This window comes from Mirounga leonina, unplaced genomic scaffold (genome assembly GCF_011800145.1).
Source record: "Mirounga leonina isolate KUSES-001 unplaced genomic scaffold, KU_Mleo_1.0 Mir_127, whole genome shotgun sequence".
Taxonomy (NCBI): Eukaryota; Metazoa; Chordata; class Mammalia; order Carnivora; family Phocidae; genus Mirounga; species Mirounga leonina.
Genome location: NW_023270316.1, coordinates 73385890 through 73400789, shown reverse-complemented (window position 1 = coordinate 73400789; position 14900 = coordinate 73385890). Strand labels below are relative to the sequence as shown.

Below are 14900 nucleotides of genomic sequence, written 5' to 3'. Positions count from 1 at the left end.
AATCTAGAATGTTTTCAGCTCCTTAGTACCATGTGAACACGCACTGCTATGGAAGGGATGGCGTGGCCTTCACTTTCTTCTAAAGGAGTGTTGTGTGCCCGGTGGGGGGTACAGCTATTAGAAGATCAGTTCACACAGCTTGATTGTGAATTCCCATTATCTTGTTTTCTTATTTCCAAAGGTAAAACCATCTCGTGAAAAACGGAGTTTGGCCTCTCGTCTCAGTGGCTATATTCCTCCTAAAAGGAAGCAAGGACAAGGCTTATCTGCGCCTGAAAACGGAGAGACACCGAACTGTACTGAAGACAAGGTGCTCTCGACTGTTGCACTCCTTGCCCTCAACTGACCCTCCCACCGCTTTGTTTAAATGAGACCACAGCATTCAGCTCAATTATTTCTGCTCAGAAGCACACTTTTCTTTATTAAAATCACTGATGCACAACATCTGATTCTTGATTGTTTCTGTTTTCTTTGTTCAGAGTGTCTTCTTTCTGGGTTCCTTGAGTTTCTCTATACGCATTCTCTTCCTTTTTGCTCAAATGACGAAGAACACACATTACAGCTTTTCCTCCCCGAACAGGCTGTGGCCGGGAAGAGAAGGTAGCTATTCCAGGCATAGTCTGGAGTATTTGATTACAGATCTCCTCCTAGAAAGGGAAAACAGCCAAAAAGATGAATTTAAAACCAATGTATTTGATGCTTTCTAGTGTTAATGCTTTAAAACACATAAAAATCAGCATTCCTGACTTGCTGTTATTTAAATGACTACGTAAATCAAATTGTACTTCTCGGGTTAAGCTGATTGAAACCTGTACGACAACCAGGCAGTTTTACAAACAACCATGTAACTAACTAATGCACTAAAGGTTGATAGTTTTAAATTCCCACTCTGGCATGACATTGAGGGACTATGTTTGGCTCCAGCTACCATCTCAGAAAAAAGAGGTACAAAGCAGTGGGTTTGGGCATTGGCAGAGGACCTCTTTATCCCCCAAACTGCAGTTCCCCAAACATTACTAACACAGAGTCACTGGGGTGATTAGAAAAATACAGACACCCAGTTCTAGAGATTCTGGGCTGAAACCTAGGCCTCACAATTCTAACCTGGAATGAGGGTGAAAACCACCAGACTAAGGCTGCCTTTTAGCTGCTAAGGTCTTGGACTCTGAGACCAAAATAGATATTCTGTAAACTTATCCTGGGAGTGTAAACTGGTACTTTCCAGAAAGACAATTTGACTTTATATGTAATACTTCTCAGGGGCATTATTAAACAGGAGACAGACTTTTAAAAATGAATCTGTTTTGTGGTTTTTTTTTAAAGATTTTATTTATTTCACAGGGAGAGACACAGCAAGAGAGGGAACACAAGCAGGGAGGAGTGGGAGAGGGAGGAGCACGCTCCCCGCTGAGCAGGGAGCCCAATGTGGGGCTCAATCCCAGGACCCTGGGATTATGACCTGAGCTGAAGGCAGTCGCTTAATGACTGAGCCACCCAGGCTCCCCAAAAATGAATGTTTTTAAATGATAGATGATATTATGCAATTTGTAAAAAAGAAAAGTATATAGCCCTGAAATTACGAAGTGCAATGTTTTCAGGTGACGAAATACTTAACTATGCTTCAATGGAAAAAGTGATGTACATAGAGTATGCTTACATTTTGAAAAACAGAATTGGACAGCTACTGCCATCACTGGGTAGAATTAGCAGTTACTTGTCTCTGCCTTTGCTAATTATCCAGATTTTCTACAATTGTATCTTTAGATCAGAAAACAAAACCACGAGCAGTTCCTCATACCTGCTTGTACTCACCATCTTATGTTCTGGCTCCTCTGTGTTCTTCCCTTTTTTTATGGTAATTTGAACTTTGTATTTTTTCTCAATCCACTGCTGAATCTGTTTATTCTTTGTGTCCAAATCATGTTGTCCAATAGTTGAAGAAAAAGTGAGTTCCTTTGTCAGGGTAGGTCCTAGTTTGAAACAGCGAGACTTGGTGCTAGGACTGTTTACTGGTCTCTTCACAACACCCGAGCTGTGTCACACCCTTCCTGAGAGATCAGGTTGGCACAGGGGCCCAACGCTCCTCTTAGTTTCGAATGTTTTTTTAAACAAGGGAGATGGACAAACTTAAAGGTACCAGTTTTTTACCTGCCAAGTAAGAGTATTTAGGTCTCAGACTTTAAAAGCAAAATAGATATTCTGTAATGTATGAAATGCTTCCATTATTATTACCCTCATTTGATGAAAGAAAAAAATGGTCCTTTCAAAGGAACGAGTCTAGCTTTATGATAAACTTGACTATCCTCATTTTTCCTTCTGATTAGAGCAGCATCTGGGAAGTACTCTTCATCTGACTCCTTTTGTGATGGCCTCCTAGTGACAGTGGAGTCATCCAGACTGCATCAGACAGGAGGGAGCTCCCTATGTCCTGTACTCTGAAAATGGAAACCCTGACTATTCAAAATTATTTTACAGGGAAGGAACAGACTATTTAGTAAAAGCATTGGAACAATTCAGAGTTTTCATATGGGGGAAAAATTAGGTCTCAACCCATAAAACACTCTACCCAGGAGGACTGACTAAATGTGAAAAAAAATACAACTTTAAAATAGGAGAAAAGAAAGTGTATGTTTGTGACCTCAGGATAGAAGAAGGATTTTGTTAAGGAAAAAATTGGTAATTTCCTCTATCAAAACATTACTGGGTAATTAAAAAAGGACAAAAAAAAAAATTCTGAGACAAGGTTTTTGCATCACACAGAACAGAGAACTCTATAAATCGGGGGTGGGGTGAGGACCATGAAAGTAGAAAAACAGGGACTATAAATAGGCAAGTCACAGAGGAGGTAACTTAAATGGTGAAAGGAAGTACAAATAAATAGACAGGCTTTCTCACCCATCAGCATGGCAAAAATTAGATGACAATACCAAGTGTGGGTGGGGATGTAGAAGAGAAGTTTCATACATACACTGCTGATGATCTACCCCACAGACTCTGGAGACACTGACAGGCTCATTGTTCTTCATAACGAAAGACTGCAAACGAGCCCAATGTCCATGCAAAGGCCCTAAAGCCATGGTATACAGTATATTCTTAGGATTCTATTTAGTAATTATGATAAATTAGCTACAGCTGTTCTATAAACATGGCTCTTGAAAACAGCGTGACATAATTTTTGTGTGTATAAAATCCTGCTATATACTGTTTATATGTAACCGAAGTTTAACGACACAGACGGACCTACACCCCGAGTCCATGATGGTGGGGAGGGAGCACAGACAACCTCAACAACTCTGTAATGTTTTATTTTGTTTAAGAATCTGAAGCACAACAATGTTAATGTTTGTTCATTCTGGATGGTGGATAGTAGGTGTTTATATTTTTCTGTATGCTTTCTAATTCCCAAAATAAAAGTAATTTTTCCTTTTAAAAAAGTCCTTTTATCAATACCTCCTTGCTTCCTTCAAGCCCTGCAGCTGGTCCTAGGTCTCTCTCAGAACAAAATAATGCCTTCAACACCTTAGCCCTTCAACTATCACAACAGGAACGTGTCTTCTCCAAGCTTCTCTGGGCTGTTCAACTATTTTTCTGTGATACAGTTTGAAGTCTGTATCATCCTAGTTGGCCTCTGAAAACTTTTTGTTTTCTAGTCAACATCCTTGTTGAATGTGCTGTTACAAAAGTGAGCCACAGATAGTGTGTGATTTTCTTAAGACATACCACCTCACTGTGGCAGTTTCGGGACCAGTCTCCTGGTCCCTGTCCCAGGCTGTTCAACAGAAAACAATCTTTCATAACGAAATCTTTCAGCACTTAGTGGGAATCATGAAAAATCTTCACTTACTATCCAGTTCATGGTTCCATGAAGGCATCAATGACAAGGCATTGTAAGGTGATTGGCAAAATGTGCAAATGAGCATTACTTACCAACACTGTAACAAAACACTGGGGTGTGAGAGATGCTCTATGAATCACCTCGGAGATTAGAAAGCGCTTCCAAGCCATTAGCCAAGCACCTCCACTTTAGAGATGTGGGGGAAAGCGGGGGGAGGGTGGCCCAGCCCTGGAACAGGGACTCCAATCCGCCTCCTCCGAGTCTCATCTCATTCCCGCCGCCAGGGCTCTGCCACCCCCAGATCAGAGACAGAGCTAAGGACCAAGGGGAAAAGAGGTTCCATCACTTTGGGGTGTTTACCTTATTTTCCCCTCCTTTTACACAGGCTTAAAGGAAGAGAATGCTGACCACAGGGCCTCAAGGGAAAAAGAAGAGGAACGGAAATAAGGGAGAGCTGAAGAAAGATGTGGGCAGTGGTGGTGAGACCGTGAACTTCCCTGTTTTTTTACATGCCCGTGGTCACGGGCACCTTGGCAGATGCCGCTCTCAACTGCTGGTCTGCGGTCCCGAGGACTCAGTTTGCAGACAGCATGACACCTACCAGGTTTGGGGCGGGCCTTTTCCAATTCCCGAAGTCTCAGTTGCTCCTTGTGAATCTGTGCCCCCGTCAGGAGCTGGTAGTGCGGAGGTTCCACGCCGCTGTCCCGTTTAACGAGCCTCAGGTCCCGCTCATTCATGAGCCTGATCACGTCTGCTCGGTGCATGTTTCCCAAATCATTGCCTGCCTCATCCAGCACGTGAATGACTCGCTCGTGAATTTTTCTGCCAATGTTGCTAAAAGCTGGCTCACTCTTTTTCTTCTTCTTTGCTTCATCCTGGGCGTCTGCAACAGTACTGAAAGCTTTTGCATGAATCAGGTAGGACAGTCTTGGGACAGAAGCTCCAAGGGACAGCTGCGCTGGTATGGTCTTGTGCAGGATGTATTTACCAAGACACCTGCTAATGCAATTATTTTCAGTCTTTATGGTTTGTAATGTGAGCCTCTTTAGAAGAAGAGCAGCCATCCTAAAAAGTAGGGAGAAGGTTCGTTACGATTCAATAAGTTCATCCCCGAGCTTTGATGCTGTGGTGCATGGAGGGCGTGTGTGAGGCTGCAGGCCTAGGTCATCTGTGAACGTTGTGGATCCGTGCCTGGAGAATTTACACCAATGATGTGGACTGTCAGGTGACTGTGGTCATGCTAAGTCGCGGAGGTACTGTCCCCAGCACAAGTTATTGTCAGAATAAACCATATTAGCACAGTGCTGTCGTTTCCCATCGTTTCTTACCCCAATACTATCTCATTTGACTCTATTTCCCAAGGATCTCGTAGTGCCAACTCCAAAAGCAAGGATCATCCTAAAGGTTTACTTAGGAGAATGCAGTATATAAAATCCTTGGTGACTCATAAATACCAATTCATAAGCTTTTAATACAATCAACTGCTAACAATTTATCAATACATCTGCTGGTATACAGAAGACAAGAGCACTATTCTGGGAAGGGGGACTCCCCACGAAGGAAGGTGATCCCCGGGAGCACTAAATGAGACTCTCAGAAAGGAAATACACTGATGTGAATCAGAGTGCCGACCTCAGAAACTCTACGACGACTCACAAGGTACGGCATGACGAGCAAACGCTAATGACACATTAGGCACACACTGTGATCCTGGTTTACTTCATGGGAATAACCGCTGTTCTTATAAATGGCATTCTGATTTTGTACTGGCTTTTCTCCCCCCGATAAGTGTCTTTCTCCTTCCACTCACACGTTGGGCCAAGCCTAGAAGTGCAGGCTGGAGGAGGGATGGGAAGACCCACTCATGTCATCTGGGGTGAGCAACACAAGAACTCAGGGAGGTGGGCCTGTCCACGACCAAAGAGGAAGGGATGGGGGCCTTCAGCAGTGCTTCTCAAAGAATGGTCCCTGGGTCACCTGCAGGAGAGTCACCTGGAGTGTTTGCTAAAACTAGAAATGCCCTCTGGTCCCTAGCTTTGATGCCACCGGGTTGTACAACCCCTGGACCTAGCCCCATCATCACCCTGCCTTAGGCCTCTAGTGACCAGTGAGAGAGAAAAAACAAAACAGACACAGTAAACTGAACGGAAAGCAATGGGACGCACATACTCTCACTTCTGTCCTCACGTAGCTGGGCAACACCCACATCTGTTGTTCCAGCCTCTTCCCTGAATCCCTAACTTGTAGGGCTGACTGCCAGCCCGCGCTGTCCACTCAGACAGCTAATGTCGCCCAGAGCGAACGTGTCCCCCGCCGGCTCTCCGTCTTCCCCCTACGCTGCCTCCTCCCTCAGTCTCCGCCAGGTCATAGAGCACACGCCCTCCCGGTGGCTCAGGCCCAAAGCAGCGAAGTTATCCTCCACTCTCCTTTTTCTCTTAGCAATTTAGCAGTGCATCCTGCTGTTCAGCGTCTAAAAACAGCCAGAATCCAACCACTCCTCACCTCCGTTGCTATCACCCTGCTCCAAAAATATCACCCTCTCTCACCTGGTCTACAGTCAGCCTCCTGACGGCCCTCCTGCTTCTGCCCTTACCCCCTATAATTTATCACCTACATAGCACAGTGATCCTTTTAAAATATACATGGCAGATGACATCCCTCCTCTGCTCAGAACCCTCCACTGGTTTTCATCTTGCTCAGGGGGAAAAGCCAAGCCCGTGAAGGGGCCCACAGTGGCCCCTGCCCACCTCTGCCCACCTCTGCCCACTGCACCTACCCCGCCTCTTCCAGCTCTGTTCCAACCTCACTGGCCTCCAGGCTGTTCCTTGCAAACACCAAACAGTATTCCTCTGGATCCTCCTACCCAGAGTTCCCTTCCCTCATCAGCTGTGTGGTTCATTTACCTCAAGCCTTGGCTCAAGTGTTACTGCTCAGTGAGGCCTCCCCATCTACTCTGTAGAATACTGTATACCCCATCACTTTCAAATCCATTAGCTTGCCTTTGAAAAAATCCACTGCCAGACATATTATATAGTTATTTGCACACATGTCCATAATCTTTCTCACTAGAATGCAAGCTTCACGAGAAAATATAATTGTCCATTTTGTTCACTGCTGTGTTCCTAACACTAGAGCCCAGAGCCCGGCTCGGCACGGACATGCTGAGTGAACGTTTGAGCCAAAGGGAACAGCCAGAGGGAAGGTGGCGTCTGCTGGCGTCTGAGCCCTGGGTCCTCAGATGCGTCATTCCCTAGCAATACACACAGATGCTGGTTACGCACGCTCTTCACACTCCGGCTGGCCCTTCAAACGCCACTGACCTCAGTGAGATCTATGGCCAGATGTTCCGCCCACAGCGAAGGAGATGAACTCACAGTTGCGACCTGGTTGGTACTCCAGCTGCAGATGTGGCAAAGGCTCTAGAATCGGAGCAGACTGGATTTTAAATAGCTGAGATACTGTTTAACAAAAGAAGTCAGGTATTTGTTGGTGGACGAAGCCCCCAGACCAAAAAAGCAAGAAAGCCTGAGGAGACCAGAGAAGACTTTTTTCCATTTATCATCAGAAAAATAGCCACAGCACCAAATTTCACTATGAGTTAGGATGGCACTGACAATAATGGATGAAAGCTGACTGCATCCTGGGTAGTGAATCCTCAACACATTAAAACAGAAAATATTATTTCAAAATGTAGCTTTTTTTTTTTTCAAAATGTAGGATTTTTAAAAACAAGTAAGCATATGAATAGACTAGGCATAGGAAAAAGATGAAAAGAAATTTGTGAAAACCCTGGTTGTTTGTAGTCGAGGACACAAGTGATTTTTTTCCCCTATCCTTCCTAATTATCATTTTTTCCTCAATCTTTTACATGGAAAAAGTATTTTTTATACTAGTAAATAAAATATATTTATTTACAAAATAAAGACTATTTCAGAAAAATTATGTAGAATTTTTTCTTAAAGCTTTAAAAACACTTTCCAGGAAAAGGTAAAGAGTAGAAAAATACTGTAACTATATTTTTAAATTCTGTACTGTTATTTAAATTTTAAGAAGTTTTTTGGGGCACCTGGGTAGCTCAGTCGGTTAAGCGTCTGCCTTTGGCTCAGGTCCTGATCTCAGGGGCCTGGGATCGAGCCCTGCATAGGGCTCCCTGCTCGGTGGGGAGTCTGCTTCTCCCTCTCCCTCTGCTGCTCCCCCTGCTTGTACTCTCACTCTCTCTCTCTCAAATAAATAAATAATCTTAAAAAAATAAAAATAAATTTTCAAAAGTTTTAAATTTTCTTGACTTATACAGCAATTAAGCTCCAATACTAGCTAAATTTTGGCTTTATGTCAGCAAAGCTGAACGTATACATATTTCTTCAAAATAAGCTTTTCATAGATAAAATATAAATACAATGTTAAGAAAAAAGCTGTGAAATTATTAAATTTGAATTGCAAATACCAACTTAAATTCTAATAATTAAAAAGTTTTTTTAAAAAAGATTTTATTTGGGGCGCCTGGGTGGCTCAGTTGTTAAGCGTCTGCCTTCAGCTCAGGTCAGGATCCCAGAGTCCTGGGATCGAGCCCTGCATCGGGGTCCCTGCTTGGCGGGAAGCCTGCTTCTCCCTCTTCCACTCCCCCTGCTTGTGTTCCTGCCCTTGCTCTATCTCTCTGTCAAATAAATAAATAAAATCTTTTTTTTTTAAAGATTTTATTTATTTGAGAGAGAAAGAGAGCGTGCGAGTGAAAGCGGGGGGGGGGGGGGGGGGGGGGGGGGGGGGGGAGAGGGGGAAGCAGATTCCCCGCTGAGCAGGGAGTCAGATGCAGGGCTCAATCCCAGGACCCTGGGATCATGACCTGAGCCGAAGGCAGAGGCTTAATCAACTGAGCCACCCAGGCACCTCTAAAAAGCTTTTTATTAGGAAAAGTTTCAAACATGTAGAGGAAGAATAGTATAATAAAGCCCTAAGCACCCATCACGCAGCTTCTTAATAGCACGTAGCCAAACCTGCCTCCTCTCTGCTTCAACTACTCTCCTACGCCCCCAGCCGCCCATGAACTATTTCAAGGTAAATCCTATCTTGCCAGCAAATACCTCAGTAAGTCATCTCTAAGAGGTGAGGCCTCTTTTGTCTTTTTAGTGACCATAATAACATTACCCTAACTAACAATCATTCCTTTATATTATCAAATATCCAGTTTTCTGATTTCCCCCATATTACTACAATTTTGCTTGTTTACATTTCATTCACAGGTTGGGAGCATGGACAGACTCCCACTGGCCAAATGTGAGGTAATTTCAACATTAAAGAACAATGGCTGAAAGTTGTTTTAACACATGGAATATGCAAAAATCTATAAAAAAGAAAGATCATTTGCCAGAACTGCATGTGACTATTGCCCAGACTCCTTACTGTGAAAATTGGTAAAGAAAAAGGACTAAGCATTCATCGTACCTTTTTAGGAAGACCTGTAATCAGCAATCATCCCCAGGTGGTGAAGAAAAGCTCTTCGTTAGAGGAGAATGCCAGCTAATAAATGGAGAAGAAAAGTAATTTAGAAATCACCATTTTGCCACCTTCAATCAAATCACAGATCCAGGCAAGGGTGGATGCAAACACCACTAGGTAAAAAGCTAATGAGGAAATAAGGTATTCAAATGGTGCCAAAGGGTGACTCAAAGATGACCTGCAAATTGAAATGGGAAAAACACACTTTGGCTGTCACCCTCCTTAACCTAAGGTCCGACTCAGTATTCCAGCGATGGGACAACCCGACATCCTAGTGCCTACCTCCTCCTGTGCCATGGCCTGGGTGCGGTGCCTTCTGTGAAACAGTCCTGCCAAAAAAGGTTTAACCAGAACCTGGTCCGGCCTCTAGACCTGGTTTCCAGTCTCCAGGGAATTCAAGGGCCAGACTCGGGAACAAATCAGGCACCACCACAAGGGAACAATCTGACAAATACAGACTGTGAGACAAGCCAAGTGGCTTGGTGTCAAAAAAAAAAAAAAGTGTTAGGAGGAATGAAAAGAGAAGGGGCTTATTCTTGAATAAAAAGACAGAGGAGACATAATTATAAAATGCAATGTGTTTGAAAAAAGCAACTACAGAGATGTTGAGACACAAGGGGACAAGCTGAATAATGACAAGATTCCTAATGGAGCGGGTGCTTTCTGAGAAATACTGTGAATTGTCTCAGGTGGGAAAATGCCATTCTTGGGAGGGGACTCTGAAGTATTCAGGGTAGAGGACCATGACATCTGCCACTTGCTCAGACAGGGTTTGGCAGAAAATACATGTGCAGCATGGCAACATCTGCTGAATCTACGTTATGGTTACACGGATGTTTGGTTATTGAGCCTTACAACTGTTCTGTATGTTTAATTTTGTTCATAATTAAAAAGTTAAAAGAGAAGCCAGCTGCCCACAGGAAGGAAAAAGTTCCCTACTTGTGCCAATACGATTGTTCCAATCTGTGTAAATTATAGACATCAGTATAATTTAATAAATTGGCATTCTGGCTTTATAGATCTTCAAAAAATGTTAGTTTTCATTAGTTTCAAGGCTGTATCTAAATGAAGCCTATGTCTAGGGAACTTTACAGATTTCAAAGTCTGAATTGTTTGGTAATGCAAATCACCTTTATTCTCCATCTAGTTTTCATCAGAGCAGTCTAAAAGTGTTTCACCATCATGAATGAAGATGGTTTCAATTCGAAGTAGAACTTGTGCAATGTCTGGCTAACTAGTAGTTAAAAGTGAACACGTTTTGGAGTAGCGGTTCTCAGAAACTGGAGGCCTATCAGCATCATCTTTTTCAAACACAAGATGTTTCCCTGTTCCTCTCTTGTTAAGAACCACTGGGTCAAGACCCCCTCAAAAAAGAAGACATAAGAAAATACATGATAAAACATTGTAACATTCGTGGGTTCAAGTGGTTTAAGCTAGGCTGTCTGGGAGTACAAGAGCAAAGGTTAAGAAAAGGTTAAGAAAGCTTTCCAGGTGGGTGCAAAATAGAAAGCCTTGCTCTCTCATGAAATTTCTCCAATTAAATGTCTTTGATATCTCTGTATTTTATTGAAATAGCTTACTGACCATCCAGGAACAAATAGTAGGCCGAATGAACCAGCAGTCTAAATCGAAATAGGTTCTCATGTTCTTATGACAATATGCCTTATGACTAAAGTGCCTTTAGTCACTTACTTCCACAGCTGTCCCTTCTGAGACATCCAGAGCTATGTGAAAAGCCAATTATCTTAAAATCATTTACTTAAAGTACACAATCGTGTAGTAAGAGATAGCCATGTCTGGTTTCACGGTAACTCAGACCTGATGGAGATCATCTTGTGCTGCAGCTATCTGCATCTGTTGGGAGTTTTAAATTCCGCAACTGACTCCACATTGTAGGGAGAAAACATGTAATTTCTCTTTCGTTGTTCCTTATTTACGTGAGATTGGATCACTGAAAAACTCCACATCCTGCAAGCACTGGAGGATAAACTGACAAGCGCCCTCAAAGCCCCCTCACTCTTCTGTCTTAGCAATTCCCACTCATTTCAGTCCTCACTCCTCTGCTTGGACCTCTTCAACACCATCACTAACTGGCCTGGGACCATGTAAGAAAAATGACAATTGCATTATTCCAAATGCACACAACACAGAATAATTTTAATGTCTGATCCGCATATTTCATAAGAAATTGAAAGGATTTTAAACAGTAAGCCATAAAGTGGGAAATTATTAAATAAATATTCGGTTACTTCCATACGCTGTGTATTTCGGGAGAGCTTAGGGTTGTGTTCTTTATACTTTCACATTAAGTCTGCAGTTGGTTAAAATGAACAATATTCTTTGAGGACTACTTCTCCCCACTTTTATTATGGAAATGTTTAAATATACAGAAAAACTGAAATATACAGAAAATGATACAGTGAACACCCCAATACCCCTTCATCTAGATTCTACATGTTGCTATCTTTGTATTATTTATCCATCCATTTATTCCTCTTTCTATCCATTTCATTTATGTTTTGATGCATTTCAAAGTAGTTGCAGACAGTGGCATCCTCAAGTCCTTCATCCTCAAATTCTGCAGCATGCATTCCATTAACTAGGGTTCAACATTTGTTAACAACTCTTTCCATTTTGAGGCAAATTTTACATATAATGAAATGTACAGGGGCACCAGCGTGGCTCAGTAGGTTAAGTGCCTGCCTTTGGTTCAGGTCATGATCCCAGTGTCTTGGAATCAAGTCGCATGTCAGGCTCCCGGCTCATCGGGAAGTCTGCCTCTCCCTCTCCCGCTGCCCCTCCCCCCCGCTTGTGTTCTGTCTCTTGCTTTCTTTCTCAAATAAAGGAAATCTAAAAAAAAAAAAAATGTACAAATCTTAAACATCTCTTTTAATTAGTTTTGACAAGTACAAACACCTCTGTAACCAAAACTCCTGTCAACATGTAGAATATTACCATCACCCCAGAAAGTTCCCTCATGCCTCTTCCAAGTTAGTCTCCAACCCCACCCAGAGGCAACAACTGTTCTGGTATTTTTCCATCATAGTCTGTTCTCAGATTTCATATAAATGTAATCAAGCAGTATGTACTCTTTGTTGTAAGGCATCTCAGCATGTTTTTGAGATTCATCTGTGTTGTTGCATGTGTCATTGTTTGTTCCTTTCTATTTCTGAGAGTTGTCCCAGTATATACTACAAATTTTAAATCCAGTTTTCTGCTGATGAACATTTAGAATGTTCCTAGCTTGGGGTTGTTATGAATCAAGTTGCTATGAACATTTTTGTACAAGAAAAAAAAAGTGATCAAATGATTACTGCCCCAAAAGACAGCTGCATTCCCCTTATGATACATTATTTTGCATTACCAAGTACCTGTTCAGGAGGTACTGATAATGTATTTGTAATGAAAGTTCTACGAGTATGATTTAAATATGTGGTTATGAGGGATTAAACTGCTTGCATGCTCACCGCTCTTCTTTCCTATATAGCTGATATTCACAAGCTCATACTTACCGATATTTGTTATTTCCAGGGAGGCTGGATCAAAGCTACATAGATTCTAGTGGACTAAGTATTTGTGAAATTAATTTTGCCAATTCCTATGACTTTAAGAATCCTCTCTCACACCTTTCAAAGGAGTTTCACAAAGTCCTTGCTTCTGCCTGCAGACCTGCCAACAGTCCATCTGCTCTGTTCCAGTGGGCTCTGCGGCCTTAATACCAGAGGACTGAACCATGGTCACTGAGCCTTCATGGTGCTCTCCCTTGGCTCTGGTTTTGCTCTTCCATAAGGGGCACATAAGGGGTACAAAGTACTCTCCATACTCAGGTTGGCTTTTTAAGAGCTGTAACACCAATTTACAACACTGGAAAAAGCCAACATGTATCTTTGGCCAATTACTTAACCATATTTCTTTACCTATAAAATTTTTAACTTATATTTTAGTTATTTTATTGAAATAGCTTACTGACCATCCAGGAAATGTTTTTTTTAAAGCTTTTAAATCCAGAGCTACAGAGTCAGTATTAACGTTGGACTTATTCCTGTACATGAATCTTGCTCTTCCAGAACTTCCTATCTCAGTGCCCGGCATCACAGTTCATCCAGAGCACCGTCCTTTGCGTCTCTGCTCTCCCTCACCCTCCTAGCTAACCCAACGCCAAGTCTCATAAATTTTACTTCCTAATTCCACTCAAATCCAACCACTTCTCTCCATACCCATTGCCACCACCCTAGTTTAAGACATCTTCCATCTCGTGTGTATTCCCACCAGTCTCCTAACTAGGATTTACCAATTGCAACACTGCAATCCGTTGTCTATGCGCTACTGTCACCACAGCCCCGCCCTCCCCACCATAAAACTGCCCCAGATTACAGGCCAACATCTTTCATGAAGCCTAGAGGACCGCGCCACCTCTCCAGCCTCGTTCTATACCAAACTTCCTATTTGCCTAAACCACACTGGCCGTCCAGCTTCTTGAAATGCTCTTCCCTTAGGTTTAGGAAACGCCAGATTGTTGCTTAGTGCTCCTTTTCTCCGGGGATTCTGATCACCTTCCAAACTACGCCCATCAGCCCCCACTCCTCCTGCTCCCTCATCTGTTTGCTGAGCTCAGCATTAATGCTCAACATTAAATGCTCGCACAGTAGTTTATCTTTCCCTTTTAGCACTCATCCCAATTACAATTTTGTGATTATCTTATCGCTGTTCCTCTCCTTCACCAGACAGTAAGTTCTCTGAAGCTGGGAACGAATCTGATTTATCTGTCCCGTCCCTGGCACAGTAAGCAGTCGTTGACTTTTCAAACGCCCCTCCACTCTCTGTACTTTAATCTTAGACTGAAGCTTTTCACTACACGAATGTGCAATTGCGAATTTCAGTACGAAAGTTTATTTACTTCTTTCGAGAGTCTTATGCCACGGAGCCTATAAAACGATAAGCAGGGAAAAACAGAAATCCCGCAGTCACTTAGCAACCTTGCCCGCTACTCCTCCCCCCGCGGAGACTGCGGGGAACCGGACGGTCACCTGTGTCAGCCGCGGCCACGCCCACACCGGGAAAGGGTCCCCCGGCACGCCTCGGACAGAGACGGGGCGTGGGGACGTACGGCGAGCGTGCACGCGTGCCCGTACGTGCGCCGCGATGGCGGGGCGGGACGTCCAGGCGACCGGAGGGCCGGCGCTGGGTCTAGGTCCTGCGGGTCCCGGATGCAGGGGCAGCGTTCCGGGCCCAAAGACGGCTCTACAGACCGGCCGAATCCCCGAACCCGCGGCAGGGTCTGTGGCGCCTCTCCGCGCTCCGTCCGGCGGCAGGGGCGGCACTGACCTTCCAGGGACACAGCCGAGGTGAAGCCGCTTCCTCCGTAGGCCTGTGCCTAAGCCCACGTCCTCCCGCCTCAGGCCCCCCATCACTGGCACGGCGCCCCTCGCCTTTAGCTTTACCTCTGCCGGGCCGGCGATTGGTAAGGTCTGGCGGAAGAAGCCAGGGAGCGGCCCCCGCGGGCAGCCCCCTTCGCCCTCCGTAGTGGGCGGAGCCCGCGTCTTTAAAGGAAAGGTGACGCAGGGAGGAGCGC

The 14900-nt window shown here is 43.9% G+C and overlaps 2 protein-coding genes and 1 long non-coding RNA gene across 5 annotated transcripts in view; 2 read left to right on the top strand and 1 right to left on the bottom strand.

Moving 5' to 3' along the window:
• GTF3A (general transcription factor IIIA) overlaps positions 1-444 on the top strand; it is a 25783-nt gene extending 25339 nt beyond the window's left edge. Inside the window, exon 10 of the mRNA XM_035002918.1 lies at positions 182-444. Coding sequence (XP_034858809.1) covers positions 182-346 — 165 coding nt within the window. The 3' untranslated portion in view covers positions 347-444. The remainder of the gene's footprint in view (positions 1-181) is intronic.
• Positions 388-14900, bottom strand: MTIF3 (mitochondrial translational initiation factor 3). Of its 3 annotated transcripts, none has more exons than XM_035003647.1 (5): positions 14654-14900; positions 9275-9349; positions 4437-4900; positions 1813-1970; positions 388-647 (listed from the first exon to the last, which is right to left on the bottom strand). In XM_035003647.1, the coding sequence occupies exons 3-5, from the start codon at positions 4897-4899 to the stop codon at positions 429-431; spliced, it is 840 nt and encodes a 279-aa protein (XP_034859538.1). In that variant the 5' UTR covers position 4900; positions 9275-9349; positions 14654-14900; the 3' UTR covers positions 388-428. The 3 variants fall into 3 exon arrangements, with proteins under 3 accessions (XP_034859538.1, XP_034859537.1, XP_034859539.1); XM_035003646.1 differs by having other exon boundaries at positions 14770-14900; XM_035003648.1 differs by lacking the exon at positions 14654-14900 and adding an exon at positions 14356-14374.
• LOC118009562 lies at positions 4823-9829 on the top strand. The gene is made up of 2 exons (XR_004678973.1): positions 4823-5494; positions 9073-9829. It is a non-coding gene; the product is annotated as an uncharacterized LOC118009562 (long non-coding RNA).

Bases quoted from the DNA above. Each gene is read 5' to 3' on its own strand.
- MTIF3 (XM_035003647.1), bottom strand. From the start codon at position 4,899: ATGGCTGCTCTTCTTCTAAAGAGGCTCACATTACAAACCATAAAGACT. The intron at 1,971-4,436 runs GTAGGTGTCATG...GTTTCAAACTAG, and splicing joins AAAGGCCCGCCCCAAACCTG to GACCTACCCTGACAAAGGAA. The intron at 648-1,812 runs GTGAGTACAAGC...TTCCCTTTCTAG, and splicing joins AGGAGCCAGAACATAAGATG to GAGGAGATCTGTAATCAAAT.